Below are 27,100 nucleotides of genomic sequence, written 5' to 3' on the forward strand. Positions count from 1 at the left end.
TATGTATTTATAAAAATCTAGTTTTATTTTTAAGAGAGCTTTTTCATTTTTCTTTTTAAAAAGGCACATTTATTTATTACTAATGTCCTTATTAATTGAAGCAACTTCTCTGCTAAAAGGCACATTGGAGTGAGAAAATCAGCATCAGCATAAAATTAACGTTTTACTTCAGTATTCACCTTAAATATGTTAGAACAGAATAAAATAGTACAGTATATAATTACATACTATAGTACAGTACAGTACAGTACAGTATAGTATAGTGTAGTGTAGTGTAGTATACCGTAACATAGTGTAGCGTAGCGCAGCGAAGCACAGTACAGAATATAGAATAGTATTGTACAGTGCAGTCTAGAATAGTATAGTTCAGTACAGTGTAGTGTAGTGTAGTACAATATAGAATACAATAGAGTGGTATTGTGCTGCACAGGACAGTATAGAGTGGCATTGTATAGCGCAGTATAGTGTAGTATAGTAGTGTAATGTAGTGTAGTACAGTATAGTATAGAATATAATAGAGTATTATAGTACTGTACAGGACAGTATAGAGTAATAGAGTAGAGTAGAGTAGAACAGAATACTTTATTGTTATCATACAAGGGGCATGAAAAAATTAAAGATTCCCTTAATCTTTTTGGAGGCATAAGAATAAAAGATAATAATTCAAAAAGCAAAAAACTTTTCTGTGTTTTAAAGGAAACGTTAACATTTCTAATGACTGGAGTAAAACGGATCATTGATGTAAAACAATCTTTCCACTCGTGGTTGTTCTGCCTCCAACAGGAGTCTCCGTATGTGATGCTGAAGAAGAATCACGAACAGCTTGTGGGGAACGATAAGTACGAGGGCTACATTGTTGAGCTGGCTGCAGAGATAGCCAAGCATGTGGGCTACCAGTACAAACTGAAAATCGTCTCGGATGGCAAATATGGAGCCAGAGATCCGGAAAATACTAAGATGTGGAACGGCATGGTTGGGGAACTTGTGTACGGGGTGAGTAAATGGAGCTCTCTCTGATTTTTTTTTTTTTGTTTTTTTATCTTAAAGGTGCACTGATGACAATTATCCGGACAGCTTTACTATTCATTATACAGTATATTAATGCAATACAGTATACAGTATGTTTGAATGCAATGCATTGTGGTCTATATTTGAGAATCTAGTGAGCATCAATGCACAAAGGGAAATATTTTTTTGAACTTGTATTCAGACAGCACTACAACATGGTGAACACACTATAAAGTGCATTATGGAGGGAGTAGTAAAGGAATTTGGACACAACATTTGTTGTTTTTGCAGTGCAAGCATCTATTTTACATTCTTATTTTGCAAACATCTGGACTTATAATGTACTTTCTGAATCCCAATTGCACAGTGTCTTTGTTTTTTGTTTTTTTTGTGGGTTTGCTTTAACAAAGCACGGTTGGCTGCAAAAAATGAAAGCAACTTGGGTCTCACAGGCTTTAAAAACTAATTAGGGACAATTGTATTTTTTTCTTCTTTTTTTAAAGCTTTGTCCTATTCCATATTTACTCCCTAAGATCTTTGCCAGAAGTTGTTTTGCTTCACTGGTAGAGGATAAAATATGCGGTGTAGCTTCTGTTTACATGTCTTTATGTGTTTCTGTTCTTCCCTCAGAAAGCAGATTTGGCAGTGGCTCCGCTCACTATCACCCTCGTCCGTGAAGAAGTCATAGACTTCTCCAAGCCCTTTATGTCTCTGGGTATTTCCATCATGATCAAGAAACCCACCAAATCCAAACCTGGCGTGTTTTCCTTCCTGGACCCGCTGGCTTATGAGATCTGGATGTGCATAGTGTTCGCCTACATCGGTGTCAGCGTGGTCCTTTTCCTGGTCAGTCGGTTCAGCCCGTACGAGTGGCACGCGGAGGACTATGAGGAGGGCGCCGAGCCACAAACACCGACACAAGCGGCGGCCTCCAACGGCGTGCAGCAGGGCCAGACACCAACTCAGCAGAACACCAACCAGCAGAATCTGGAGCAGACCAACGAGTTTGGCATCTTCAACTCCCTTTGGTTTTCACTGGGCGCCTTCATGCAGCAGGGCTGCGACATCTCCCCAAGGTAGGACATAAGAAGAGACCGGTCAGGGCTCCACCTTCAGATGTGGTCTGCAGCAGTGGGGGTTAATAGGATGGCTTGACCCCATCAGATCAAACGCACAAACTAAATGTATGTCAGTCATATGTGGAAAGCGATTCCTCTTTCTTTTCTACATATCTTGTTGTGAGGATTAAGTGCTGTGTGTTAGCTCCCATCTAGTGCTCTTGTGAGCTGTGGCATGAAACCGTCCTCAAAAGGTCACCAATTAAAAATCTAATTAAGTGACGGAAATTAGAGACACTCGGGTCGACTTTTTGAGCTTTCCAGAGGGATTAGGAAGAGGAGATAAGGAGATAAATGTCAGTATTAGCCCTGTAAGTTCTCTGTGAACCCACAGAGACTGGTTAGGTCACAAGTAGTCAGACCTCCCAGTGTCTTTAAATGACTTTGAGCTACATATACCGGATTTGCATGTGCGCTCTGTGTTGTAATCACTGTTGTTTGTCTCTTTTTTTTTTCTTGCTGCAGTTGCTTCGTCTTGTTTAGATAGCAATTTCAAATCTGCAGAGCAAACGTGAAGCCAAAACCAGGAGGATATTTGCTTTGAATAAAGGATGAAAAGACTTTAAACAGGCTTTGCTTAAAGGTCAACAAGCTCTAAATTTTTTTTATGTTTTTTTTGTGCTTTCGAGCTATCAAAGAACAGATGGAAAAACCGAAAAGGAAAATTACAGCGAGCCATTGTGACATTTATAGTCTTTTCAATTACCTCGCAAAGCCTGCATGTGAGAAAAATCACCTGAAGATTCAGGGAGGCTTGTCTGCACGTAGGTGCTCAGCGGTACACGATGTAGATAGCGAATCCTTCCTCCCATGTGCCGTCATCTGACATTTACTGTAGTCCAAATGTTCTCCTGCAGGCGGAACATGCATCTGCAATTCTATTGATTTTTGTTTGTATGCCACACACGGAGAAAGAGAATGTCACCATGGTTTCTCAAATAGCCAGTTCCCTGTAGCTTCTTTGTGAGGGCACAACTTATTTCTGTCCGTGTGTGTTTGTTTCTGAACGTGTTTGCGTGTACGTTAGGTTAGGAGTCGGTGATTGTGGCTGATGGCAAACCTTTCGCCGACTACAAGGACAAACAAGAGCATTTGCATTCTCTAGATAGTTTTAACACAACCTCTGGAAGAGAATTTAACAAACCGATCAATGTATTATTGACATCAAGAAAGGCAGTTATGTTAATCGGACACAATATACTATATTCTTAAAATCTGAAGGCTTTGAGAACTCACTCTGATCATCTTTTTGACTATATTCAACACATTCTCAGTGGTCTTTGGTCTTTTAATTATGATTTTGCAATTTTTAGCCACAAAAAAACCAAACAAACATTTGTTTACTAGGACATAGTTTTTGCAGAGTGGTAGAAGTTCATTCAAAATTTACCTTTGCATTGTGATCGGAACCATTGATTCTCGTTAACACTGAGCGGTCCGGACCAGTCCAGTATTTTGAGGGTTTCCATTGTAAAATTGACCCATTAAACAGTATTTGTATTGGCAAGAGTCTGGCGATACGATAAGTATCCCGATATGTGTCTCGCGATACAATACATATCACAATATATATCAAGGCTATATGATCTTTTTTAGACATCTTTTTTTGTCTCCTTCTGATCAACAATAAATAATTAATAATATATATATATTTTAAGCCTAGTTATAAATATGTCCTCCATCATTTTAGAACATGTTAAAAGCACAATTTTCATTGGAGTGACTTTAAAACCTAAAAGACTCAGCACATCCTTTTTTTTTAATGCTCCTTGTTGTGATCATCATCTGCAGTGCGCATGGCATCCAAATGGTGTCTTGAAAGCCAACACAGTGAATGTTTCACCTCTGAATGATGCCCTGAAGGAAACCATCTCCCCTTGAAAATGTGGGTCACCTAGTTGCTGTAGTTAGCTCAGCACAGATTCAGGGAGGGAGGTGCCTGCTGATCGTTTTCCTCAAGCGTTATGAGATCCTGGCATGTTTCTGGCCAGATGAAAACAGTAACATTTGTGCTTTTAATATACTCAGGGTTTTATTCAACTGGAAATGTATTTTTTGGTGTTCTTAACATGAGCATTTTTGTCATGATGGAGGGCTTTTATTAAAGACAATGTCTTTATTCAAATTGTTGTGATTAGGACCAGACGAAAACATTTACATTTAAAAAAAGAGTGTTTTTGTGTCATAAAAATCGGCATCTCTGTTGTGCGATCACATGTAGACAAATAGACCCATGTACGTCTTTATTTTCCTCTTGACCTTTCATCTGGCTCCAACATTACTTGCAATTTTTGTTGCAGGTGTGAGGAGCTATAAGCTAGTGGGAGAGAGTGTAAACAGATAGCTGTTAATTATGGGTGCTAGGAAGTGGGGGTGGGCTTGCTCTGTGGCAACAATCCCGCCCACAACTCAGAGGTAAACTTCTAATGAACTACTGTCGTTCTGCAGAAACTATGTCCTAGAAAACAATCCATTTTGTAAAAATGTTTTGGCTAAAAATGGCTTAATCATAATTAAAAGAGAACTGGGAACACTTTTGAAATAAATCAAAAGATAATTGGAGTTAGTCTTTATTTAAAAACAGTGTTTTATCTAGTTCTTTTTTTCTGACAACAGATCATTATCCTTTATGGTGAGAGCGCTCACAATGTTTAATCTCTGTATTTAAACACCTTTCACATTTTTTTATTTCATCTTTTTGCTGAACATCAGCAGAACTTGAGTGAAATCTTAGCTGCAGAATTCAAAGCAGCTTTTTTTTTTTAAGTGCACTTTTTAAATCAACAAGTGCTTTATCTCCTTGCTCTGTTATTCATTTGTGGCTGCTAATTGCTAAAGTAATTAAGTGAATTCAGAGGAGCTAAAACCCAGACGCCGTAGCAAACTGCTGACGGACTCCAAGCAGTTACATAGACTGAGGAAATTCTGCTTTCTAAACATTAAAGTAAACCTCCAATTTTTTCTCATGAGGAAGTGTGCGGAGGTAAAGAAAATAATGTAAGTCCTGCACTCAAGTCATGTAGATAAAGGAGGCTGCTATATATTTTTAAATTAGAAGGTATAAAAATTTTAAATTAAACATGTGCAGTTAATGGCAGATCAATTCCCCACTGATTCTAAATAGGAAGAAGAATTTACTTAAAATTAAAAAAAATTAAAGCACAAAGTCACCGTTAAAATATATATATTAAACACTCCTTGATTACTTTATAAATAGCAGGTGAAGACGGAATATTCAAGAGATTTTTCGAGCAGTTTAATCAAAGCCAGAAACGTTGATGATCATCTCTGTTCTCCATTAATCAGCAGGCTTTTAATTTCCTTGTCTGCGTGTGTCTTATTACAATTTTCTTTGTCTGCTTATTGTACTAAAGGGAAGCTGTTAGACTCATGCATCCATACATTGTCTGCGCCTGTGATCTTGCATTAATGCTGTGTGTGTGTATTAGTCACATTACTCCCTGTGTTATTTATTTTCTGTGAAACCTTGTTTACTGTGCTCTTTCTAAATGTCAGCACTGTCAGTCTGGCCGTCACATAAGCCACACTCGGTGCTTTTGGGCCGTCCTTGTGTTTATCTTTTTCAGACAGGTGGAGTTGGAGACTTCCCGCACGCCCACCCCTCCCTCACTCCCTCCCGCTCCATCCATCCATCCACACATCCATCCATTTATTTCCTCTCCACTCGCTTTTTTCCATTCCTTCTCGTCTCTCATCCTCTCTGCTCCTCCATCCTTTAGAGATTTCTCCGCTCCATCCAGTGCTCATCTTTGGCTCAGAATTCACTGTGTGCAGCACTCCAACATAACCTGCTGCAGGAAGGCTGGTACCTCATTCTAGGGCCTTTCCGTCCATCTTTATTGATGCTGTGTACCTTAGAAGATAATTATTTTTGAAGAGTTTGTTCCACCTCTTTTGACATACGGGCAGCAACAACCTTCTTTTTCAAGGAATTTCCTAAAAGCGGTGTGTTAAGAAAATCCTGTATTTATTCACACCCCGAGCCTTCCTGAAGTAGTTTCAGCGTCTGGGTCTGTCCAGCTCTCATTCAGCCTGGATGAGGTCTGAACTCATTACACCACTGCTCTGCAATTCCACTCATCCGAGTGCTCCAGACCAGCTCTCTGCAGAAGTTTCTGCTGCTACAGATGTGCTCCTACTTGAGTTCTTCAAGTGCATTTGACTGGCAGCCACTGACTTCTACTTACCCTCCTAATTACAAGAGCCCCAGGGTTGTATTTGTTTTTGTATTTTATTCTGTTGCTTCGGAACTAGTTTTGGTTAAATTAGTTATGCCAAGGCGCTCTGTTTCTATAATTCTACAACTTGCCAAATAAATTAAATTCTTCTCTGTTTATTGAACACATAAAGTAGTTTTTCCAGGTCCTGCTTAGATCTTGAACTATTTTTAAGATGATAATAGGCCAATTTTGTGACTATCTAAATGTGTTTATCAAAATGTAGGCCAAGTTTCTGGCCTGATTGGTGGATTTTAGATGAATAAATCGAAACTCTGTAGTGACCTCCAATTGCTTCTCTTTATTCAACTCTATTAAAATGACTCTGGTGCTCTTCTAGACAGCATTTACCATCTTTAAAGTTGCTCACTCTGCAAGAAAACATTACAGCAATCTTTTGAGTCATCCAGATGACTTGTAGATTGTTAGGGGGGGTCATTATATTGTTGTTTGCCTCAATTCTCAAATTATTTACCTTCTTTCATTTAAATCTGATATTGCAAACTCTCGTTTATGTGGATCGTTCTTCTTTTCATCAGTAAAATAAAGTTTATTAAAAACATTCATAGAACACAGTACCTAATGTGACACGAAACCTCGGAAAACACACTTTATATTTACAGTTTATTATATCCTACATCAGGCATCTGCTGTAATTACAGTCAGCCTACTCATATAGCAACATATTCCCACTTAAAAAAAAAATGCAATTGCCAATATTAAAAGAGTCATAATCATAACACACACACAGGCTGATTTATTTAGGTCTGAGACTTATTGCTGCACACTATTGTTGCTGGCATAAGGCTGTTGTGAAGATTTAGAGACATTTAGCAACTGTTTACCTCCCACTTTAATAAACCAGAAGCACAACAAGCATCTAGTTTGTAGCTGCAATACAATTTTGGCTTGAAGCCACTTGTTAGTTTAGGGGGGTTTAAACAGTTTGCCCAAACCATTTTGCATAAAATAAATAAGTAAAAAAAAAAAATCACAAGATATTTACAGGTACAATGTGTTAAAAGAGTCTGAAATGTCTGATTGTTATGCTCAAGCAGCTACACTGGTTGTCATGGGAACAAGTGCTCGTTTGCTTTATGTAACTGCAGGAAAAAAAAAAAAAAAAACTTTTAAAAGCTCATATTTAGAACATCAAGCGTTGTACCACAGTGACATCCACTCTCAGCAATAAAAGGAACACGAAAAAGGAGCATGAAAAAAGTAGAGAACAACGTTGATTTCCCGGAACTGTAGACGAAACGCTCCGTTACCACTGTGTTTGCACCTTTACACACCTATTTAATTACCATCTAAGTATGTTTTGAGGGGAAATTGCTTTATGTTTTGCTGACATTGAGCACACTCATCAGAGCAATCATGACTGCAAGATCTCATTATGAGCTTCAAGGGCACGGGAAGCCTCATCTGTGAGGATGAGCTCGCTCAAAAAACAGTTAGGGTGACAAAAAGAGCACGTTTGGCTGGATGCATCTGAGATCCTAAAGAGATGATTTAGGGTTGTTCTCGTGATTAGGTTTAAAAATAACTGTTTAGATTGTGAAAGGCACTAAAAGGCTTTTTTCTTAAAGGCTCCTTGAGTTTTCTTCTGCTTGATTCAGAAAAAAAGAAACACTTTACCACTTCAAAGATTTGTCTGTTAGGTAAATAAATTGTTTTATTTCTAAAGTACAGTCAAGAACAAGTTTGCAAGAGCAAGTACATTTTTCTGTCAGTAAAACGTCTCTGGATTTGAAGATAATGTCCCGCTTGATTGCATTTTACTTGTTTTGTTTTTGTAAAGCTCTGCTGTCTAGGCGGCATTTTATTTTTCTACATTTTATTCCTGACTTTTTGTAACTTTTGCTCTATCCGTATTTTGCTTCAGGGGTCTGGAATTGATTAAATTATTTGTTGCCTAATATAATTTGATGCCATAATAGTTTTTTCTGCATAAAAAGAGCAACATTATTTACAGTGCTTAGAAAACATAAGCTTTTCTTACCCTTTACGTTGTAATAATGTGACAGTTGCACAAACAAACTGGTAGATGTGCGCTTACATATTAAAGGCCTGTCTGTTAGCTTTCTTTAGGAGAACAAAAAATAAATAAAAGCTCAAGCAAGAGCTTGCATCATCCACAGTTGTCAGATGGAATGTTTAGTTGAGTAAAAAGCCTTTTGATCATCAAACTTAGCGGGCGAAAGTGCTTTGAGATGTTCACAAAGGTGTCAGATGCGTGCGCTTCCATGCTTGTGGGTGTTTACAGCCATGCGGGGTTGTCCTCACTCCTTGATGGCGAAGTGTCTCCCTGTAAAAGAACTGTGTTGTGAAATAAATCAGCTCTGTCACTCACAGGTTGTCAGCCGCAGCAACATTTCTCATTCTGGCCATAAAAATCTTCCTGTAATGGATTATGTCTGCGGTGCATTTGGGAAACCCAGGAAATATCAGGATGATTCAAACTGGTGATGCCTTTTTTCACTTTTGTACGAAAAAGATAATAATATGGATGTTTCTGAAAATTTAATTATGTTAATTTTAAAATAACAAATAACTGACCTAATAGAGTATCACATAAGAGTTAGCTTAAAGATAAAAAAGGAACACTAATGTTAAAAGGAAAATCACTAGAAATTGGTAAAATTATCTGTTCATGCAACAAGTATTTTTTAATTAACAAGAAAATGTATAAAATATCAACACCTAGAAACAAAGAGTTCCACACAAGAATTTTTAAAAAACGTAAAAAGAATTACTTCAAATTGAATCCTGTTAAAGCCCAAAAATAAGTATTTTTTTTACAGTTCTAAGCAGATCTTTACATTTTTTGAGTTTTTTTAAGTATCTATTTTTTTGTTTATTATGACTAAAGTTACAATCGAACTAGTGTACTAAATGGAAATTCCCCATTTTATAAAAAAATGTGAGCAAAGACGAGGATTTTGATTCAAGTTGCCACATTTTAATAAATCCTAATAAAAATCTAAATATACATTTTTGTTCCCAAAATGCATTCCAATCTAACTTGTTGACTTTTATTGAACTTTAATAGACATCCATAAAATTGAACCAAACACTACAGTGCCATTTGAGTCATACACTTGTCAAGTGCATGAAGCCGATAAGGATTTTGACTCATTTTATTAATAATTTCCTTATTTCTAAGTTCTAGTCCTTATTCTCAGCTGTGCTAAATTTGAGAGAAGCTTGAAAAAGTGTAGAGCAACAACTTAAAAGCTTGTAAAATAACATTAATGTCTACGAACAAGGTTTTAAAACTTTGAAAGCGAAGAAACAAGGAGGAGAAGATGCCTCCTTCATGTGAACATCCCTGAGGTTTTTTCTATTTTTTTTTAATTTTTTCTAAAATCATTTTTTAAGAGTTTTTCCTTATTGAGAAGGTGGGATAACCAGTTCAGTTTAGTCTGTTTAGTTTAGTTTAGCAACCAGCTATTGTTTATATTTTAGGATCAGCTTTCTGCTTTTGTAATTTTACCGTAATGAAGCCCAATGAGACAACTGTTTTGTGATATTGGGCTATATTAATAACATTGAACTAAAAATATCAAGTAGTTTGATGTGCAATTAGCAGTGAATGATTTTCTTTTTTGCTTTGAAGGAGCTTGAAAACAAAAACTATAAGCTGTACGCAGACAAATCCTCTGAAACAAATCATACAAAGACCCAAAACTTGCATCTAAATCTGACAATTTGTTGACTCAGAACCAGTAGGAGTTGAATAAGTAATACAGATTTTTCTAAAAGCAACTTCTTTACTCAGAAAGAGTTCAAAGAGCTTCATAGAGATACGGAAAAGTTCTAGCAGCATAAGCAAAAACAGAACATTTGTACCACTTGATTAGAACTTTCATGCACCACCACACTGCTTTAAGAGCTTTACATCATGTACATGGAAACTGAAAAATATGTTGTTAGATGACAGAAAATTCACCTAATTTTGCTGTAGGTTTTCTATTGTTGGAATGAATACTTCATCATTTTGTTTCCCTGCATTTACTCTGAGATCCCACCTCTTGTTCCACAGCATCTCCTTCATTCATGAAGAGCTTACCACAAATAAGAAAGTTCTCCTCAGTGTGCAATTCCAAACCACATGTTTACAGACATCAGAAATGTCATCGTATGTGTTTGTATCATGAGACAGAAGCACTTGTTTGGTTTCTGACCAAACCTTTAGGGAGGAAACAAGAGAATTTCTGTGAAAAAAAGACAAAAATTCCCTGGGATCATTTAGATATCACGCAGTGTTATTGTTGTTATTATTTTCACAAGGAATAACAAGAAGATTGCTTTGCTCTCCTCGAAGTCACACAGTGGTGGAGTTTGTGAGCAGCCACAGAAAAATAAAATGGAGGGTGTGTGTGTGAGAGAGAGAGGAAGGGATGATTAATTCATAAAAAGACGGTTCAGCTTAGTACACGGCCTAACTTATGTTTTATGTATGTGGCATTTTTGATCATACATGCATGCATGCTCCGTGTACACACACGCGCTCCCACAGGAGTATCACGCTTCTCCAGACAGAGATACCATCTCCACAGAGATGGAAACTCCACAAAAAAGATGTTTCCAGGTGCAACCAGAGGTGATGGCAAATGAATGGGAGCCACATGGAAACCTGCGCTGCTATAAACAGAAGCTGTTGTTTGAGCGCCTTTTTAGTTTTTAGTCTAAGAGACGTAATGAGACTTCTCTCCTCCGTAGGGGTGAAAACCCTTACGAGACAAAGACGAAACGAGCCAGAAGAGGAAGAGTGAGGCGAATAAAGTCCCTCTCAGCTCACTTGTACTGTTTGGAGCGGAGTGCGCTACCATGGCAACCATTAAAAGAAACATGTTTTTTAGATCAATGCAGCTTCACATCAAGGGTCTCTAATGTGTGAAGCTGCACTTGTTATCCCTCTGCATTATTTTACAGACCGATCTTAATGCATTTTTGCTGCATTTATGAGTGCAGATGGTATTGATTTTCCACGAGCAGTTTCTGATCTATTTGTGTTTGGACTCTGGTTTTCTTGCCGGAGTGACTAAGAGGCTCTGCGTTTGTGTGTGGGCGCAGAGCGAGGGCTCTCACAGCTTGCCAGCACTGACTTATCGCGGGTTACATGTGACTTAGACAGCATTTCTGATATCATTCAGCAAACAGGTTTTATAGGCACAAATGCAAGGATTACAGACAAATCTCATTTGCATTGATTCTTCCTAACAAACACTTTGACAGTTTGCCTTTAATGCACTCAAATGAGCCATCTGTTGAAAAGCAGCCCTTTGATTTAGGTGCTTAAGACCAGAACACAGAATAAACAATTATAAATGATTTTGGATTATAGTGCTTTAAAGAAGTAATGATGCTGCCAAAAGCGAATAGGTTTCTGTATGTTTAACTTAAAGATTAGTACAAAAAAATGCATTATAACACAAGCAGTGTGCTAAATAGACATGCAGAGAAAGAGATATACTTTAATGTCTTTTATTTCTTATTTTCGTCCAAGAAAAAAGCATTTTTGAGATTTGTGACACACAAGCAAACACAAGTTTGCAGCATTGTGTATATTTGGGTAATATTTTCTCAGCCCAAACCAGATTCATTAGCAAAAAAGAAAAGCTACAAGCCTTTTTAAAGTCATTAATCCAGTCCATTTCTAAAATGCACATGCTTTCTATTAGTCGTGCTCCAAAAGCAAGTCAGTTCAGAGGTACTCAGACTGTAGTTTAATTTAGATTTTTGAGGGAGCTAGTTTATTCCAACGAAAGTATACACTTGCGGAAAATATGTAGTTATCAAATCTATAACTTATACAACTAAAGCTGTGTACACACGGGGCATGTGTGGTGCTTTCATATGGGCCTGTTGCAAACCAATATTAGAGCATGTATTCACAGTTGAAAGGGGGTTGGTGCAAAATGTTGAAAAGTTGGTGCAAATCTAGCAATTTTCTTTAAATAAATAAATTTAAAAATAATAATAATAATAATTAATTAAAAAAATAAATAAATAAAATAATATCAAAACAAATAAATAACACAATAATAATAAAAAAAATCTGGCTATTTTATTTTATTTTTTCCTATCACAGCTCTATTCTGATAAATGGAAGACTTTGTGTGTCATATACTTTGGCCGGGCACAAACCACAATTATTAATTTTTTCCTCAATGGTAGATTTTTAAACGGTTGTCTGTTTTCCGTGTTTTGACAAGGACTCTACCATACGTCACTACCAAAACTGAGTCTCTGATTGGTTAAAGTTCAACTGGTCTAACTTTTAGCATGTGTTCAGCTGCTGCACGTAGAGCCTGCAAATGCATTTAGAACTTGGGTATTGATGCACTAAACTTTTATATGGACATTTATTTAGATTTTTTTTGTGGAAAAGTTCACAGTGCTTCAAGTCCAGTGTTTAGTGCATATTGTATGAGTTAAAATATTGTTTGTACTTTGCATTTAGGTTTATGTTCTTATTGCACTTTGGTCAAATGAACTAAAATTGAAAGGTCTTGTTGCATTATTGCAGTAAAAAAAAGTATATATCATCAATTCCAAGAGAAATTGCTTCAAATTTTAACATTTGGTTTGTGGTTTTGTTATGTAGCAACATGACTTAATGAATTCTCATCTTCAAGACTTATTGTCTCTACAATCTCAAGGGGACAAACTGCTATCCTTGTGTACCACAATCTCTGTCTTTTTCTTCACCAGAACTTTTCTTATTGCATCTTGTATCTTTGGTTTTGTAGTGTTTTCAATTTAAAAGAACAAAATTGTGAAGCTCCAAACCTCACTTAGAGATTAAACTTGTAGTATGTTTTGTTTTCATTAGTGTTGCTGTCTGTAAATTCAATGGAAGCATCATATCTCGTAATTGCTCATGTTTGTTCACAGTTCATGGCGTTTAGCCTGACTACCACTGAAGTTTATCACCTTAATGCCCAACTACAGGGTCTTGTTGGTTCCAAAATGGCTGAAATTGTTTGGAGTTGGACCTGTTACCACACAGTCTGCACCAAAGCACAGACCACAAGATTTCATCTGCACTCATAAACAAAATCTGTCATGCCTTTCTGATGCCATAGTCATAAAATATCAAACACATGCACATACTATAAATCAGTGGACCATGCGGTTCGGAGGAGTTGTGTCACTTTCCTTCAAATTTATCTTCCATCCTTAAATCATACTTTCTAACAAACAAGCCAGATAATTACTGTTTGGACTTCACACGCGTGTGGAATAACAAAATCCTCATTTAAATAAAGTTTTAATCAAAAAAATTTTTCTTTTGGGTCATCTTCACATAAATTGTGTTGATGTTTTGAACATTTGCATACTTGTTTCTTGGTTCTGTTGTGTACAGTTGAAGGGATTTTTCCAAACATAAGGATTTCCTGTGCTTGTTTTTTTTTTTAAGAAGTTGTTTTTACATTACCATTTTTTTTTTTTTGCAGAAACTGAACCGCATGTGAAAGCCCCCCCCCCCATCCTCGACTTACCTTGGAAAAACACCATAATTGGAAACCGTTTCCCTCCTCATTTAAACCTCTGCAATTCCTAACCCATTGTAATGTGGCCATTACAGGCTCGTTTTTTACACTTCCAAGTCATTAGTCTTTGCTAATTACCATATCGAAAAGTGGAGGCAAGCCAAGAGAATTCTTGAAATAATTTAACACCACAATAGATTTCCAGCAGAATGTCAGTGGAAATTGTGTGGTAGATGATAAAGCTGTGGATTAAAAAAAATATTTAGAATCTGCAACTTTATTTAAAGATTCACTGTATGAATGGTGAAAATGTTGGATAAAGAAGTTTGGTGGCATTCAAATGACATCATTGATATATGTATGTAGTGTTGCAGGAAGACTGCAAGAGTAGCTTAGTTATGTGATAATTGCCACACCTAAAAAGGAGAGACTGAAGAAAAAGATAATACAGAAAATTCACACACTCTAATGTCAAAATAGGACTCCCCTCAAAGGTAGTTGAGAATGACCAAGCTAAAAATACGGACAGACAAGATCGTATTAGCTAACAGCCCAGACTTAGTGCTGAACAAGAAGGAGGAGACAACTGTAGTGATAGATGTAGCAATCCCAAGCAGGGAGAAGGAACGTGAGAGAAGCGAGAAAAAAGCGGGAACAAATGTGGACGATGATGGCCACAGAGTGACCCCAAGCTGGGAGATTGGTTCCAGCAGATTCCAGGCACAGCTTCCAAAATCTCTGTTTTAAAACGGTTTCATTCCTCTCATGCTTCCTTTGCAGAGTACAAAAAATATATATTTTGTATTTGATGCATTTCAGCTATAGACATACTCATCCGCAATGACTATTTACTAATTATTGACTATTGACTATTAGGGATAGGGGATAATTTGAATTTAGCAGCTTATATTTGGATGCACCTTATAGTCAGATTTCTGGGATGTCAAAAATATAAGTTTTTGTTACTCTGTCATTAGTTTTTTTTTTTTTGTTACAGAAAGTAAAGATTAGGAGAACAAACATTGATTTAGTCTTTTTTTACTTAACAACATAATCATAATGAAAGCAGCAGTATGAATAATAGACTATTCGTTGCTTTGAAAGACTAAATCTACTGTGTGACTTGTAAGATGTATTGTACAGTAATAGGGGAGCTTACTCAATGTTTTATGAAGGCAGCAAAGTTGGCTGCCGTGCTGGATTGTACGAGAATAAGAAGACAGCAAAGTAAACAGGTCTGTGTTTGCCAGTCGCTTTGCTCAACTTGTGAAGAAGATGGCTTCATAAGCTCCACACCCACACACAAGCACACAAAGACATGACCATTTTTCCACATCTCTGGAGCACAGTAAAAGATGACCCCGTTGCTCTCTTTCACAGACAAAAGGGGAAAAAAATCACATTGTGTTCTGAGAAAGGGCATTCTTTGTGCCTTAGTCCTAAACAAACCTCTGTCAGCCTGCAGCTAGGCAAACGGACATGGGAGGACGACAGCTACGATGCTTAGTGGACAAAGAAGCTGGAAAAAACAGAAGTGAGGGACAAAAACAGGAGATGGATTAGACAGCAGTTTAGTTCCATTTCTAGAGGCCAGCAGAAATCAAAGCTCAGAAATGTGTTTGCTCCTGATTCTTCTTCCCAGTTCACTTCAGGTTTCACACTGTCCTCACTTTAAACAACTGTGTTGCTCCTCCCAGTCGCCTTTCAGGAATTACATTCATTCTTCTGCAGAATCTGAAGCTACAGCAGTGTTAGGGCCACCACAAAAATTAGAAAATAAAAACCTTTACAAGAATAAAGTTGTGAAATGATGATAAAAAAAGTAAATAATTTATAATGATTAATTATAATTTCATAAGTTATGAGTTGAGAATTTACAAAATTAAAGTAGCAAATTTATAAAGCAAATTGTTGTCTACTATGAAAAATAATGGGTTGTTAGCCCGGAGTAAGCCCGCCCCCATTTCCGATCATCTATCGGTTACATCAGGTGTGCAAAACTCCAAGCATTGAGGACGGGCCTCTTCTTATTTTTTTAGGAATTCTGGCTTAATTGCTCCTGATTACTTGAATCAGGTGTTTAGTTAATAAGGAGCTTCAATGGGAGGTTGTTTGGAAAATGTAGAACACAGGCACTCGGAGCCCAGCTTACAGAGTTAAAGCTCCAGTGTTAAAGGGTTAAACCAGCCTAAACAAATTAATAATGCCATTTTTCCACTTTAAAGCATTGTAGTGCAATGTAATACAATGTGGTATTCCACAAGCCTCCCTACTGGGACCCATTATGTGTTAAAGGGTTAAACCAGCCTAAACAAATTAATAATACAATTTTCCACTTTAAAGAATTGTAGTGCAATGTAATACAATGTGGTATTCCACAAGGCTCTGTACTGGGACCTATTTAATGGTGAAAGGTTAAACCAGCCTAAATGACTCAATAATGCTATTTTCCACTTCAAAGCATTGTGGTACAATGTAACATTGTGGTATTCCACAAGGATCCGTACTGGGACCCATTTAGTGCTAAGGGTTTAAATCAGCCTAAATAAATTAATAATGCTATTTTCAAATTTAAAGCATTATAGTACACTGTAATACAATGTGGTATTCCACAAGGCTCCGTACTGGGACTCATTTAGTGTTAAAGGGTTAAACCAGCCTAAATAAACGAATAATGCTATTTTCTACTTTAAAGCATTGTGGTGCATTTAATACATTGTGGCATTCCACAAGGCTCTGTACTGGGACCTATTTAGTGGTGAAAGGTTAAACCAGCCTAAATGACTCAATGCTTTTTTCCACTTCAAAGCATTGTAGTACAATGTAATACATTGTGGTATTCCACAAGACACTGTACTGGGACCCATTTTGTGTTAAAGGTTTAAATCAGCCTAAGTAAATTACTAATGCTATTTTCAATTTTAAAGCATTATAGTACACTGTAATACAATGTGGTATTCCACAAGACTCCATACTGGGACCTCTTTTTTTGTCATTTTACACATAAATTATCTTTGTGACTACTGCTACCTACTCTTGTTCTTTATGTAGATTGTATGTTCTGCACATTTTAACTGAAAAGAACAAAAAAAGAAAGTAAAAGAAGCATTTATATTTTTTTAAGAACATTTAAGATTTCTATGTCACACTAGGAGTGAATGTAAGACAAAGAGTGATAGTAAATATGCTTTAATTGCTTAAAGAACCCTGTCCTGTTATTCACTCTTTTAAGTTCCATTTCATTTTTAAAAAGTCTCAAAATTGAAATGATTAAATCTTAATCCAAAATAAATAAATATGAACTAAATCCTCCAATCAAACATGATTATAAAGAAGGTAAATTTGCATTTGGACAGTGGTGTAGTGGTTGGCCCTGTGGTCTTGCAGAAATAATTTATTACTTTTTTATCATATTTTAAAATTATAAAGTCCTAACTTATCCATGCAGTAATTGATGTGTAAAGATTGTACCTTTTTTTTTTTACATTTTTAGACTTAAAATCATAGTCAGTGTTTCATGAAAGAAGAAAAGCCTCAAATATTCATTGTATTTGGATATGTTGCTTTTTTATTCTTTATTCTAAGTCTTGGCCTCACCCTCGTCCATTTGAGCTGCGATTACTGAAGTCAAATACACAGAGATAGGAAGACACACATGCACACACACACACCCCCACACACACTCAGAACAGCTCTGTTATCTGACTTTCAAAGACTCTGCATCCACAATGCTTTTCCTCTGCCCTCACCCTGCAGCTGCTCTTTCATCATCCACCCATCATCTGAAAAGCATCTTAAATGATTATGATTTAAGTTTTTTTTTTCTTTTTTTCCTCTCCGTACTGCTCTCCTTAATGTTCACTTTCCATTTGCCTGGATGGTACAGAGGTGGATCATGAAAGCACTTTTTGTTTCAGATTTGTGTCATTTTCCGACAGCAGCTCCACCACTCTCTGCTCCGCCTTTTTTAGAGGACCGACGCGAAACGCAACACGATTTCTGCTGTTGCACTTTAAGGCACCATCTCTAAAAGGAAGCAGATATACATAGGGGAACGAGGAGTTTGACTCAAACTTTTATTTCATTTTACTCATGATTGCTGTTTATTTTTAAGCTTTTGTCTTTTCATTGAAAGCACGATTAGCGCAGCATCTAAGTGCTCTCCTGTGCGTTTAATTCCAAAAATTAATGCAAATCATCATATGACACATATTGGCAACTTTCTTAAAGTGAGATTAATTTGGCGGGAAGAAGGCTGAGTGGGCTGTTGTGAAGCCGGTTATCTTTCCTCAGCAGACTGGGCTAAGCTCTCCAAGCCTGCTGGAACGAAGCAAGTGTGACTGCAGAGTGGGTGTGATGCAATGTAGGTCATTTACATGGTGTGAACACAAGGATTTTAGATTGCTCTTATTGATTGTCTGCAAAATTGTCCATGAAGAGAAAAAGACTGATGGCAATTATTTATTTATTTTTATTTTTGCATTAATGCTAATTATTGATGTGGACAGTCATGCGTTGGGCTTCATCTCAATGTGACCGCATCCTCTCCTTCTGTTTTTAGGTCTCTTTCGGGTCGAATCGTGGGTGGCGTCTGGTGGTTCTTCACCCTCATCATCATCTCTTCTTATACTGCCAACTTGGCTGCTTTCCTAACAGTGGAGAGGATGGTGTCCCCTATAGAGAGCGCAGAGGATCTGGCGAAGCAGACTGAGATTGCCTATGGAACGCTCGATGCTGGCTCCACCAAAGAGTTCTTCAGGGTGAGGAAACGCAATTTGTTCACTTGATTTACTCGCACAAATCATTTGCATGGATGCCTATTAGAAACGGGAACTACTTTTGTTTTACCAGCGAGGTTAATAGCATTGAGAAGACTATAGGGTGAGATATTTGTCAAAAAAATTCGCAAAGAGAAAAAAATTGTGCAGAGCTTTGCTAAAAAATATGAATTCAACATTTGGTTAAATGCTTTTCTTTATTTTGAACACGAATTGTCTAGATTTTCTGTTAAGATTACTGTCAAAAAATACAGTTCATTAACATCAAGGCACAACACATTGATTCAACTAACTGCACATATGTACTGACTACAACTAGAACTAAGGGTGTCAAATTATTGCCTTAATCACGATTAATTAATAATATTTTTTTAGTAGCATTAAACTCATTTTTTATCTTGCCTGAATGTTTTATTTTAACTCTAGAAAATGTTTCTTGCGTTGCTGTTAGTGAGTGTCGCTTCTATGACATAATCATTGTGCGACTTTGTAGTTATCACCACAAACCCACACTTCAAAAGCTACTATCTATTCTGTAAGAGCTAAAGCTCAACAAGAGGTTCGTTATCATAAATTAACAGGGTACGCGGAAGACTGATGCATGGTACAGTAAATTGTGGAATGAGGTTTGTCAACATGGATTAAGGGATTATTGAGAAGTTTGTGGTCAACATTTTTTGGATTGCTAAGGAAAGGGCTTCCTTCTTTTTTTAATTGGTGGAGATTGAAAAATGACTTTGATGTAAAAATAAAGGTTGGAAGCCTAAAATATTAAGACTTCAAGAAGTCTTTTTTTTGTAATTTGATGTTTCACTGTGCCACAATGTCATGAATTTAAATAAAAATATCAAAAAACTGAGCTTTTAAAGGAAATGATTAAGTTAAAAATATTGTGATTTAGAATCAATTAATTAGATTAATGTATTACAGGTCACGATTAATTAACTGCACAAAAAAAAATAATCGCTTGACAGCACTAGAAAGAAGGTTTAAAAAAATAAAAACGCCTCTGCAATGAGAACACTGAACAGTTTACGTGCTTTTATTTTTTCTTTATTAATGTTATGTAAATGTAGATCATTGATTTAAAGACATAATATCCCCACCCCTGTTATAATTATCTGCTTCTTTATTTAACAGAACGATGATAAGATAATTTCCTTGCTATGGGATCAATAACATTCTATTTTAGTTTGATAAATAAGCCTCAATATGCATGTGCACTTTGTTGCATCAGTGACCTGTGACACAGTGACGTATTTTTGACAGTAAATTTACAAAGGAAATTTGCTATATAAGACAAGTTAAAGTTGTATTCAAAACAGCCATGTCCAACACAAAACCAAATATTGTATCCATATTTTTTTTTGCAAAGCTATGCACAATGTAATTTTTGATAAATACATAGAAAACTAACGGACAATTTTTCCTGATTGTCCAACTTTTGTATTTGCAAAGATGCTAAACTTAAAAGTTCTCTTTATTATTATTATTATGTTCACATATTTACATTAAAATATCTTTACACCCTGAAAAATCAAAAGCACAGGTCAAAATAAAAAACAAAAAACAACAGGTTGATGCTTGCAGTCAAACTTATAAGGGTTCTGATCTCTAAGTGGTGATGCCAGAAAGGTAGAAATGGAACACTGAACCAGCCATGACCTATTACTGCACAAACAGTAGCTTCATGTTTTGACAGTTCATTTCACGTCCACTGGATTTTTCAATTTTAATTCATTCGGATGAGCTCAAAGGAAAAGGCTGCTACTCACTTTAGTTGGGTCTTCTTTCCCTATTTTCCCTTTTTTTGGCTGTTTTCATTACAAATAACACATTTGTGCTGCTACTGATTTGAACATTTAATATGAATAAGAGTTGGTGTTTTATTTTTTAAGGTTATATTTAGATTTTTTTTTCCACATCAGTGTCCTTCAAATAAAGCCCAAAAGGGTAAACCAAACCTTTTCCAGGTTAGGATTCCCTTCTATTTCTAGAAGCTTTTTTCTTCTTCTTCAAGAGGAAGAAATCAATACAGAAATCACATTAATTCTTTTTTTTTCTTACATTTGAAAGGCTTCAACATTTAATTTCCTCTGTCCCCCTCTGTCTCACCATGCCGTCCCTCAGAGGTCAAAGATCGCCGTGTTTGAGAAGATGTGGGCGTACATGAAGTCAGCCGACCCGTCCGTGTTTGTCAAAACCACAGACGAGGGGGTGATGAGAGTCAGGAAGTCTAAGGGCAAGTACGCCTACCTGCTGGAGTCCACTATGAACGAGTACATCGAGCAGAGGAAACCCTGTGACACGATGAAGGTGGGCGGGAACTTGGACTCCAAAGGTTATGGAATTGCCACGCCGAAGGGCTCCCCCCTCAGGTAAACCCATGTTACAGCATCATGGCTGGATAAAAGCTTCAATATTTTGGTCTTAACTAGAGCTTTGCTTCGTTTTCTTCTCATTTTTTTAATCTCATCTGACAATTTTCGAGTGATTTCAGACGTAACGCTTAACGTCTCTGTTTTACATTTTTGGTGCACAGACCTAAAAAGCTCAATTATGCAATTATTAACATTCAAGTGCTGTTTGTATGCAAATGCATGCAATTAGTCTATTAAGTTGTGAGCGCTAGCATAAGTGTAAAGTAGAACTTTGACAAGCTAATCGCTTTTCAAACCCTTTTTAGCGACATCAGTTTTCACAAAATCTGTTTTAAAGTGAACCCATTTAAACCCAAAAAGCTCACAATAAAAAATGTGCAGCACAGTAGAAGCTAGAATACAGTGGACTACTTTCCCACTTGAGCCAGAAGCTCACATCTTGAATACCAAGTTGGTGGAGTTGCATTTTCACATTTGATGTAATATCTGATGAAATGACTGATAATTCATTCTGGGTTTTTGCTTCTGCCATTGATGAGCAGCAGCTGTCATTTCACGTTACATTAACACCTTAACCAACTTCTCATTTCTATTTCTCCCACAAGCGCAGAGAGAGTGCAGATTGTGACATCTGAAGCTTTTAATCCGTCTCTAATGGGCATCATTCATTCTAATAAAAGCAGCCATACAGGAAGATTTCATTCAATCTCGCTCAGGATTCATTTGGGGGCTCCAGCTTGGTTGACAGCCAGAGGTCAGACGACCGTCTTAATTGTTTCTAAAGCCTCGCTCGGATGCTCTTTTTCAAATTTCACTCTGCCCGATGAGTAAGTGCTGCAGTGGTGGTTTTACAATTAGTGTGAGGACTTGAAATTAATCTGCTCCCAAGGGACGTAGTCCAATCGGTCCAGATTCACAACAGCCAAGGATGACCCACATTATCTGCTACCTCTTTGTGTTAATTAGCAAACGGGTGATTCTTGTTGTTTTCACCTTGCTATCCTGGTCAATCACAGATGTCTGACACTGAGTTTTATTAACGACTAACAAACATTCATGCCTGGAAGGGGGCTGTTGAGGCATGACGGCCGTTCAGCATGATTTGGCTTTGCAGTGCTTACCTGTGATTAGACATGAGGGAATGGCCTGTGAGGTGACTTCACTCATACCTGCACTACATCATTAATGAGTCTGCTTACAAACTCTCTTGATGCAAAGAATTCTCCTTTTATCCAACTGAAATGCCAAAAAAATGAGTCTAAACTATTGACTGGAAATGAGAACTGGACCCCTCCCCCATTGCCAAAATTCCATAGACTTCTATTGAGAAATAAATAGCTATTAATCAGTATATTTGTTAGAATAACCATTCTTGCTCGGATACCTTTTCAAAACATATTGTTTTCAAGATATATTTTTTTTACTCCAGTTATAAACTGGCCAATCAGATGCCTCATTAAAAGTATGTGGTCACACGTCGAATGTTGGATTGACTAATTCTCCCGAGCCAGCTTACATCCAGTAAGCCGGGGGTGTCTAAATCCTGGCCTCCAGCTGGTTTTCCGGAAACCCCACCATAGTTGATTACCTGGATCAGGTGTGTTTGGCCAATAAGGAGCTTCAATGGCATGTTGAAAAACATGTAGGACACCGGTCCTCGAGGACTGACTTTAGACCCCCCTGTAAGAAGCTCACCCCTGATTGGTGAGAGTGGTTGCCATAGAGATGTTGGACCAATAATGTTTTACACCCGATTTCTGGTTCAATCATGGTGACGTCCATTATGACTTCATTTTTGTTGGAACCGGAAGTTAGTCATTTTCTGTGGATGATGTCACACACATTCGGTCCAGTTCTCTTATACAGTCAATTGTTAAAACATAACATTTTCATTGCAGCCCTGATTTGAATTAACTTTGAAATGGTTTCTTTTCAGAATGCACCTTCTGATCAACTGGCCTAATGTTTATAATGTTCTCATGTTGTGCCTTCTGCTTCATTTTTATCTCATGGTCATATCCAGTTACCCTCATGGACATTAAAGCCTCGTTTTCCCTGAGTGGTACGGTCCAGTATTGTGAACGTTTCCATGATAAAATGAATCTATTAAGCTGAATCGTACAACTTTTGGACTCCCGTTGGTTGTAGGTCCATAGATAAATGGAAGGGAAAGTGCCTGTATTCCTCTTCGTCATCCACAATCTTCCCTCAAACAACTGCAAATGCTTTACACAGAGTACCAAGTTGACCGTGACGGTCCAATTTTGAGTGGAAATGCTAACCTGAATTGTCTGAGCCATTCTAAACTGGACTGGACCGTGCCACTCAGTGGAAACAAGGCATCATTTACCATTTCATTCCACTGTCACTACTTTTGTTGACTTCTTTCTTTCCATCTGCTGATCTAAGAAAAGAATTCCCTTTTGTTCCCTACAGCCGTGTTGAATAAAGGCGAGTAAGACAGAATATAACCTAATCATATTGGTTTATTGAAGAGTCTTTGTTGAGTTTTGGAAAAATCCTAATCCTACAGCAGATTTCTGCCTCTGTGTGGTTTGAGGCTGAAATATGAGTAATACGTACAGACACTTTGACCAGAGAGGGTGCAGCCAATGAGGAGATGCCTTGGATAGGTCCTGGTCTTCATCTATAGTGGGTCAATCAAATCCCTTTCAGGCTGTTTAAAGGAAGAAACTTGGAAGACGACCTGGCAGCTGTAGCAGCCGCAGCCTCTGGCTGCACGTGAGGCGTCTCCGCTGGTAGTTATAAATTAATCAGCGTTGGCCTCTATTCACCAAGGCACTGTTTTACTGCTACACTGATAGCCCTGTTTCCATAGCAATGTATATAAGCTGCATCTGGAAGGAAATCTGTAGACAGACTTCCACATCCAAGGCACCTCTGAGAAGAGAATCTGCCTCTCTGAGGCCCCCGTAGGTAACGCCTGCACACCGCTGTGAGCATTTCAGCACATGTCATACATGCAATTAAGAATTGCATGGGAAACCAATCCCTGCTTCACATCAGCACATGCAGGAGAGTTTTTAATTCAGTAATTAAAAATGTGGTCATAATCACCCCCACCATGCCACCAGCCTCTCCATATATCTGTCCCATACAGAGTGTTTCCTAATGGTTATCGTTTCATATTATCTTTAAGAAACCCAGTAAACCTGGCAGTGTTAAAACTGAACGAGCAGGGCCTCTTGGACAAATTGAAAAACAAGTGGTGGTACGACAAGGGAGAGTGCGGCAGCGGGGGCGGGGACTCCAAGGTCAGAGCAAGTTTGATAAAGCCTGTGGGTGATGGGGCGGGGGTAACCGGCAGGTCAGTGCTCCACTACCACTCAGACGACGCTTGTTCTCTTTGTGGCTGCTGAGAAGCCATTTGAATGTGACATTTATCTAGCCAGCAAGACATACATTCAAAATCCATGAAGAGGGCTTTTATTTTTTCATCAAACAAATTGAATCAAACTATTAGATACTCCAGATCTTTTCAGGTGTATCCATCTTTGATTTTCCCTTTAAAAGACTTCTCTTCTGATGTCCCTGTTGCATTAGTGAGGCTATGAAGCGTGCCGGTTACCCAAAGTGATATAATAATACACATCTAATGCCTTAACGTGCAAGTCAATGAAGCTAGATGGAGTATTAATGCATATCACTTTGACTGATGTTTCTAATGATGCTTATGTTTCATGTATGTGTGATTTGTGTGACCCCATCTATCGTTGTGTGGTTGTATTTGCTGCTCTTTGTCTCTGAAAAGAATAACATTAAAATAACATGAGCATAATATGTTATTGATGTTATTTCCTTTTGGTTGGAAGAATCCCAGTAAACCTAGCGGTGTTGAAGCTCAATGAGCAAGCCGTCTTAGACAAACTGAAAAACAAATGGTGGTACGATAAGGGCGAGTGTGGCAGCAAGGACGCGGCAAGAAAGGTTAGTTATAACCCAATCCTGTCACTTCACAGCATCTCCCCCAGCATAACCCTGATCTGATCCCAGAAAGCCCTGAAATCAGTCCCTAAACTCTTCCCACAAACCAAATCCTCCCCTCTCCATGTGGCTGGAATGGCTCTACTGCACTGACAGCTGTAGCAAAACCTCAAACCTGCCCCTTTGATAAAGCATGTTATCTCACTAAATTAAGTCAATTTTACTATTAAAGTTAAAAATATAAATTTTCTATTAAAAAATGCATTTATTTACCCAACCAAATTATTTTTATTATTTTGTTAAATTGAAAATAACAAGGATCTTTTGCTTCCATTATCACCCTTCTAACTGAAAGATGCTGTTCCTTTTGCCTTTTATTCAATGATTCTGCTTCCTTGAGCTACTGATAAAAGGACAATATCTGAGTATCCGAGCTGCAGCACTAACAGCATTTTTAAAAAGTAATTTAAAAACAGGAGACAAAGACAACTGTGCAAATTAGATAAAGCCTGTGGCTGCCGGATGTTTAAAGATGCAGAGCAAATGCTTTTACAAGAAGTCACAATTCAATTAGCTAAATCACTTTGCTACAATATCTATCAGAGGTCAATACACTTTCCACAAATTGGTATTCAGATAGGAGGTAACATGGTGGCAAATGTTATGACTCTGGTAAAAGTACACAATAGTTACCTTTTTATATGATTACATATCAAGCCTGGATAATCTTGGATGGGCTCTCACATTTCCCATGATTCATAGCTTAAGGCCATGTTTTAGGGTTAATTTCTGAACAAAAACCACTTAAAAGGTTAATTATTAGTCTATTTTTAATCTGGAATAAATTTGCTTGATTAAAAAACAGCTATAAAATGGAAGTATTAAATTAAAGAATTAAAAACTGTTGTATAGATTAATTTATTGGTTAAATTTTTGCCAAATTATGCTTGAGGTTAAGCTTGAAGATCTATTTTTTTTTTTTTTTTGCTTAAGGCTATGGTCACATATCCCAAAATGCCAACAACCTAAATGCAAGTTTTTCAGCAAATTCAGAAAGCAAAACAACCATCCTTTGACATCATTTAGAATTACATTAAAAATATGATGTGCGTTTTTGTTGGCGCTATGGTGTACAACATGCCAAAAATAAATAAATAAAAATATGATGACTTTGGTTTGTTATTGCACTTTAAACTTGAAATAAAAAGTCTTACAGAAACAAAAAAAACAGGAGGGACATCAGGGAGACAGATGAAGACATCAGCTCTAATATTTGCACTTTGGCTCTGCAAAAAAAAAAAAAAAATGTCCTGCTTCCCTGGCTGTGTAAACCCTGTCAGTCAAGCTTGAGCTGCACCAACTTTGCCACTGAACTTGCACACGTTGGCAGTTTATGTTATCTCCTGACTGAAGAAGCACTTTTTCCTGACAGTGTAGCTTTGGCTTTTAAGCTCCGATTCCTCTCTAGCTGCTTGTGAAGGCTGATAGCAAGGAGTTCCACATAAGCAGAAACCTCACTTTTAATCTACAATGCCGGCATTCTAACAGACGTGTGCAGGGGGTGATTTAATGTTGTTTAACAGGTAGGTGCTTCACTGAGTGCCACCTGCTCCCTACACCATGTCCAGCTCTCTTTGTGCTCCTCAAGCGGAGCCACATCCTTCAGTTTCAGCTAATAGTTATGATTATCTGTTCTTGAATTCTTGAAACATCATATGTGAAATTGTTTATTTGGATATTGGAGTGTGTGTTAAAATAAAAGATAAAAACAGCATAATCATAAGTCAAAGACCACTGGGAATGTTTTGGAAATAACAAAGAAGCTGATTGGAGTTGTTCTTTATGATGTCTTTTCTCCAAATACATCGGATTTTAATTATTTTCTAGTTTTGGACTGGTAAAATTGATAAATCACAGAAGCAATAATTTGCCATCTATAAATACTAAATACATTTTTTGAGATATATATATATATATATATAATATATATGGTCTTTTTTCTGTCATTTAGATAATTTAAGTCTAATTTTGGTACATTTCCTTTTTTACTGTAAATTCCTTTCACAGCAACCATGGAAGGATTTATTTTACTAACCTGTTAATTTTTTGGATTTTTTTTTTTTTTTTTTT

General features: G+C 37.2%; 1 protein-coding gene across 1 annotated transcript in view; it reads left to right on the forward strand.

Annotated features, from left to right (window-relative positions):
- Window positions 1-27,100, forward strand: part of gria1a (glutamate receptor, ionotropic, AMPA 1a) — an 86,654-nt gene that overhangs the window by 48,755 nt on the left and 10,799 nt on the right. Inside the window, 5 exon segments of the mRNA XM_024283125.2 lie at window positions 784-993; window positions 1,639-2,084; window positions 18,428-18,626; window positions 20,775-21,022; window positions 24,186-24,300. Of these exon segments, the coding sequence (XP_024138893.2) occupies window positions 784-993; window positions 1,639-2,084; window positions 18,428-18,626; window positions 20,775-21,022; window positions 24,186-24,300 (1,218 nt within the window).

The sequence above is a fragment of the Oryzias melastigma genome, linkage group LG10 (assembly GCF_002922805.2).
Source record: "Oryzias melastigma strain HK-1 linkage group LG10, ASM292280v2, whole genome shotgun sequence".
In the NCBI taxonomy this organism is placed as follows: Eukaryota; Metazoa; Chordata; class Actinopteri; order Beloniformes; family Adrianichthyidae; genus Oryzias; species Oryzias melastigma.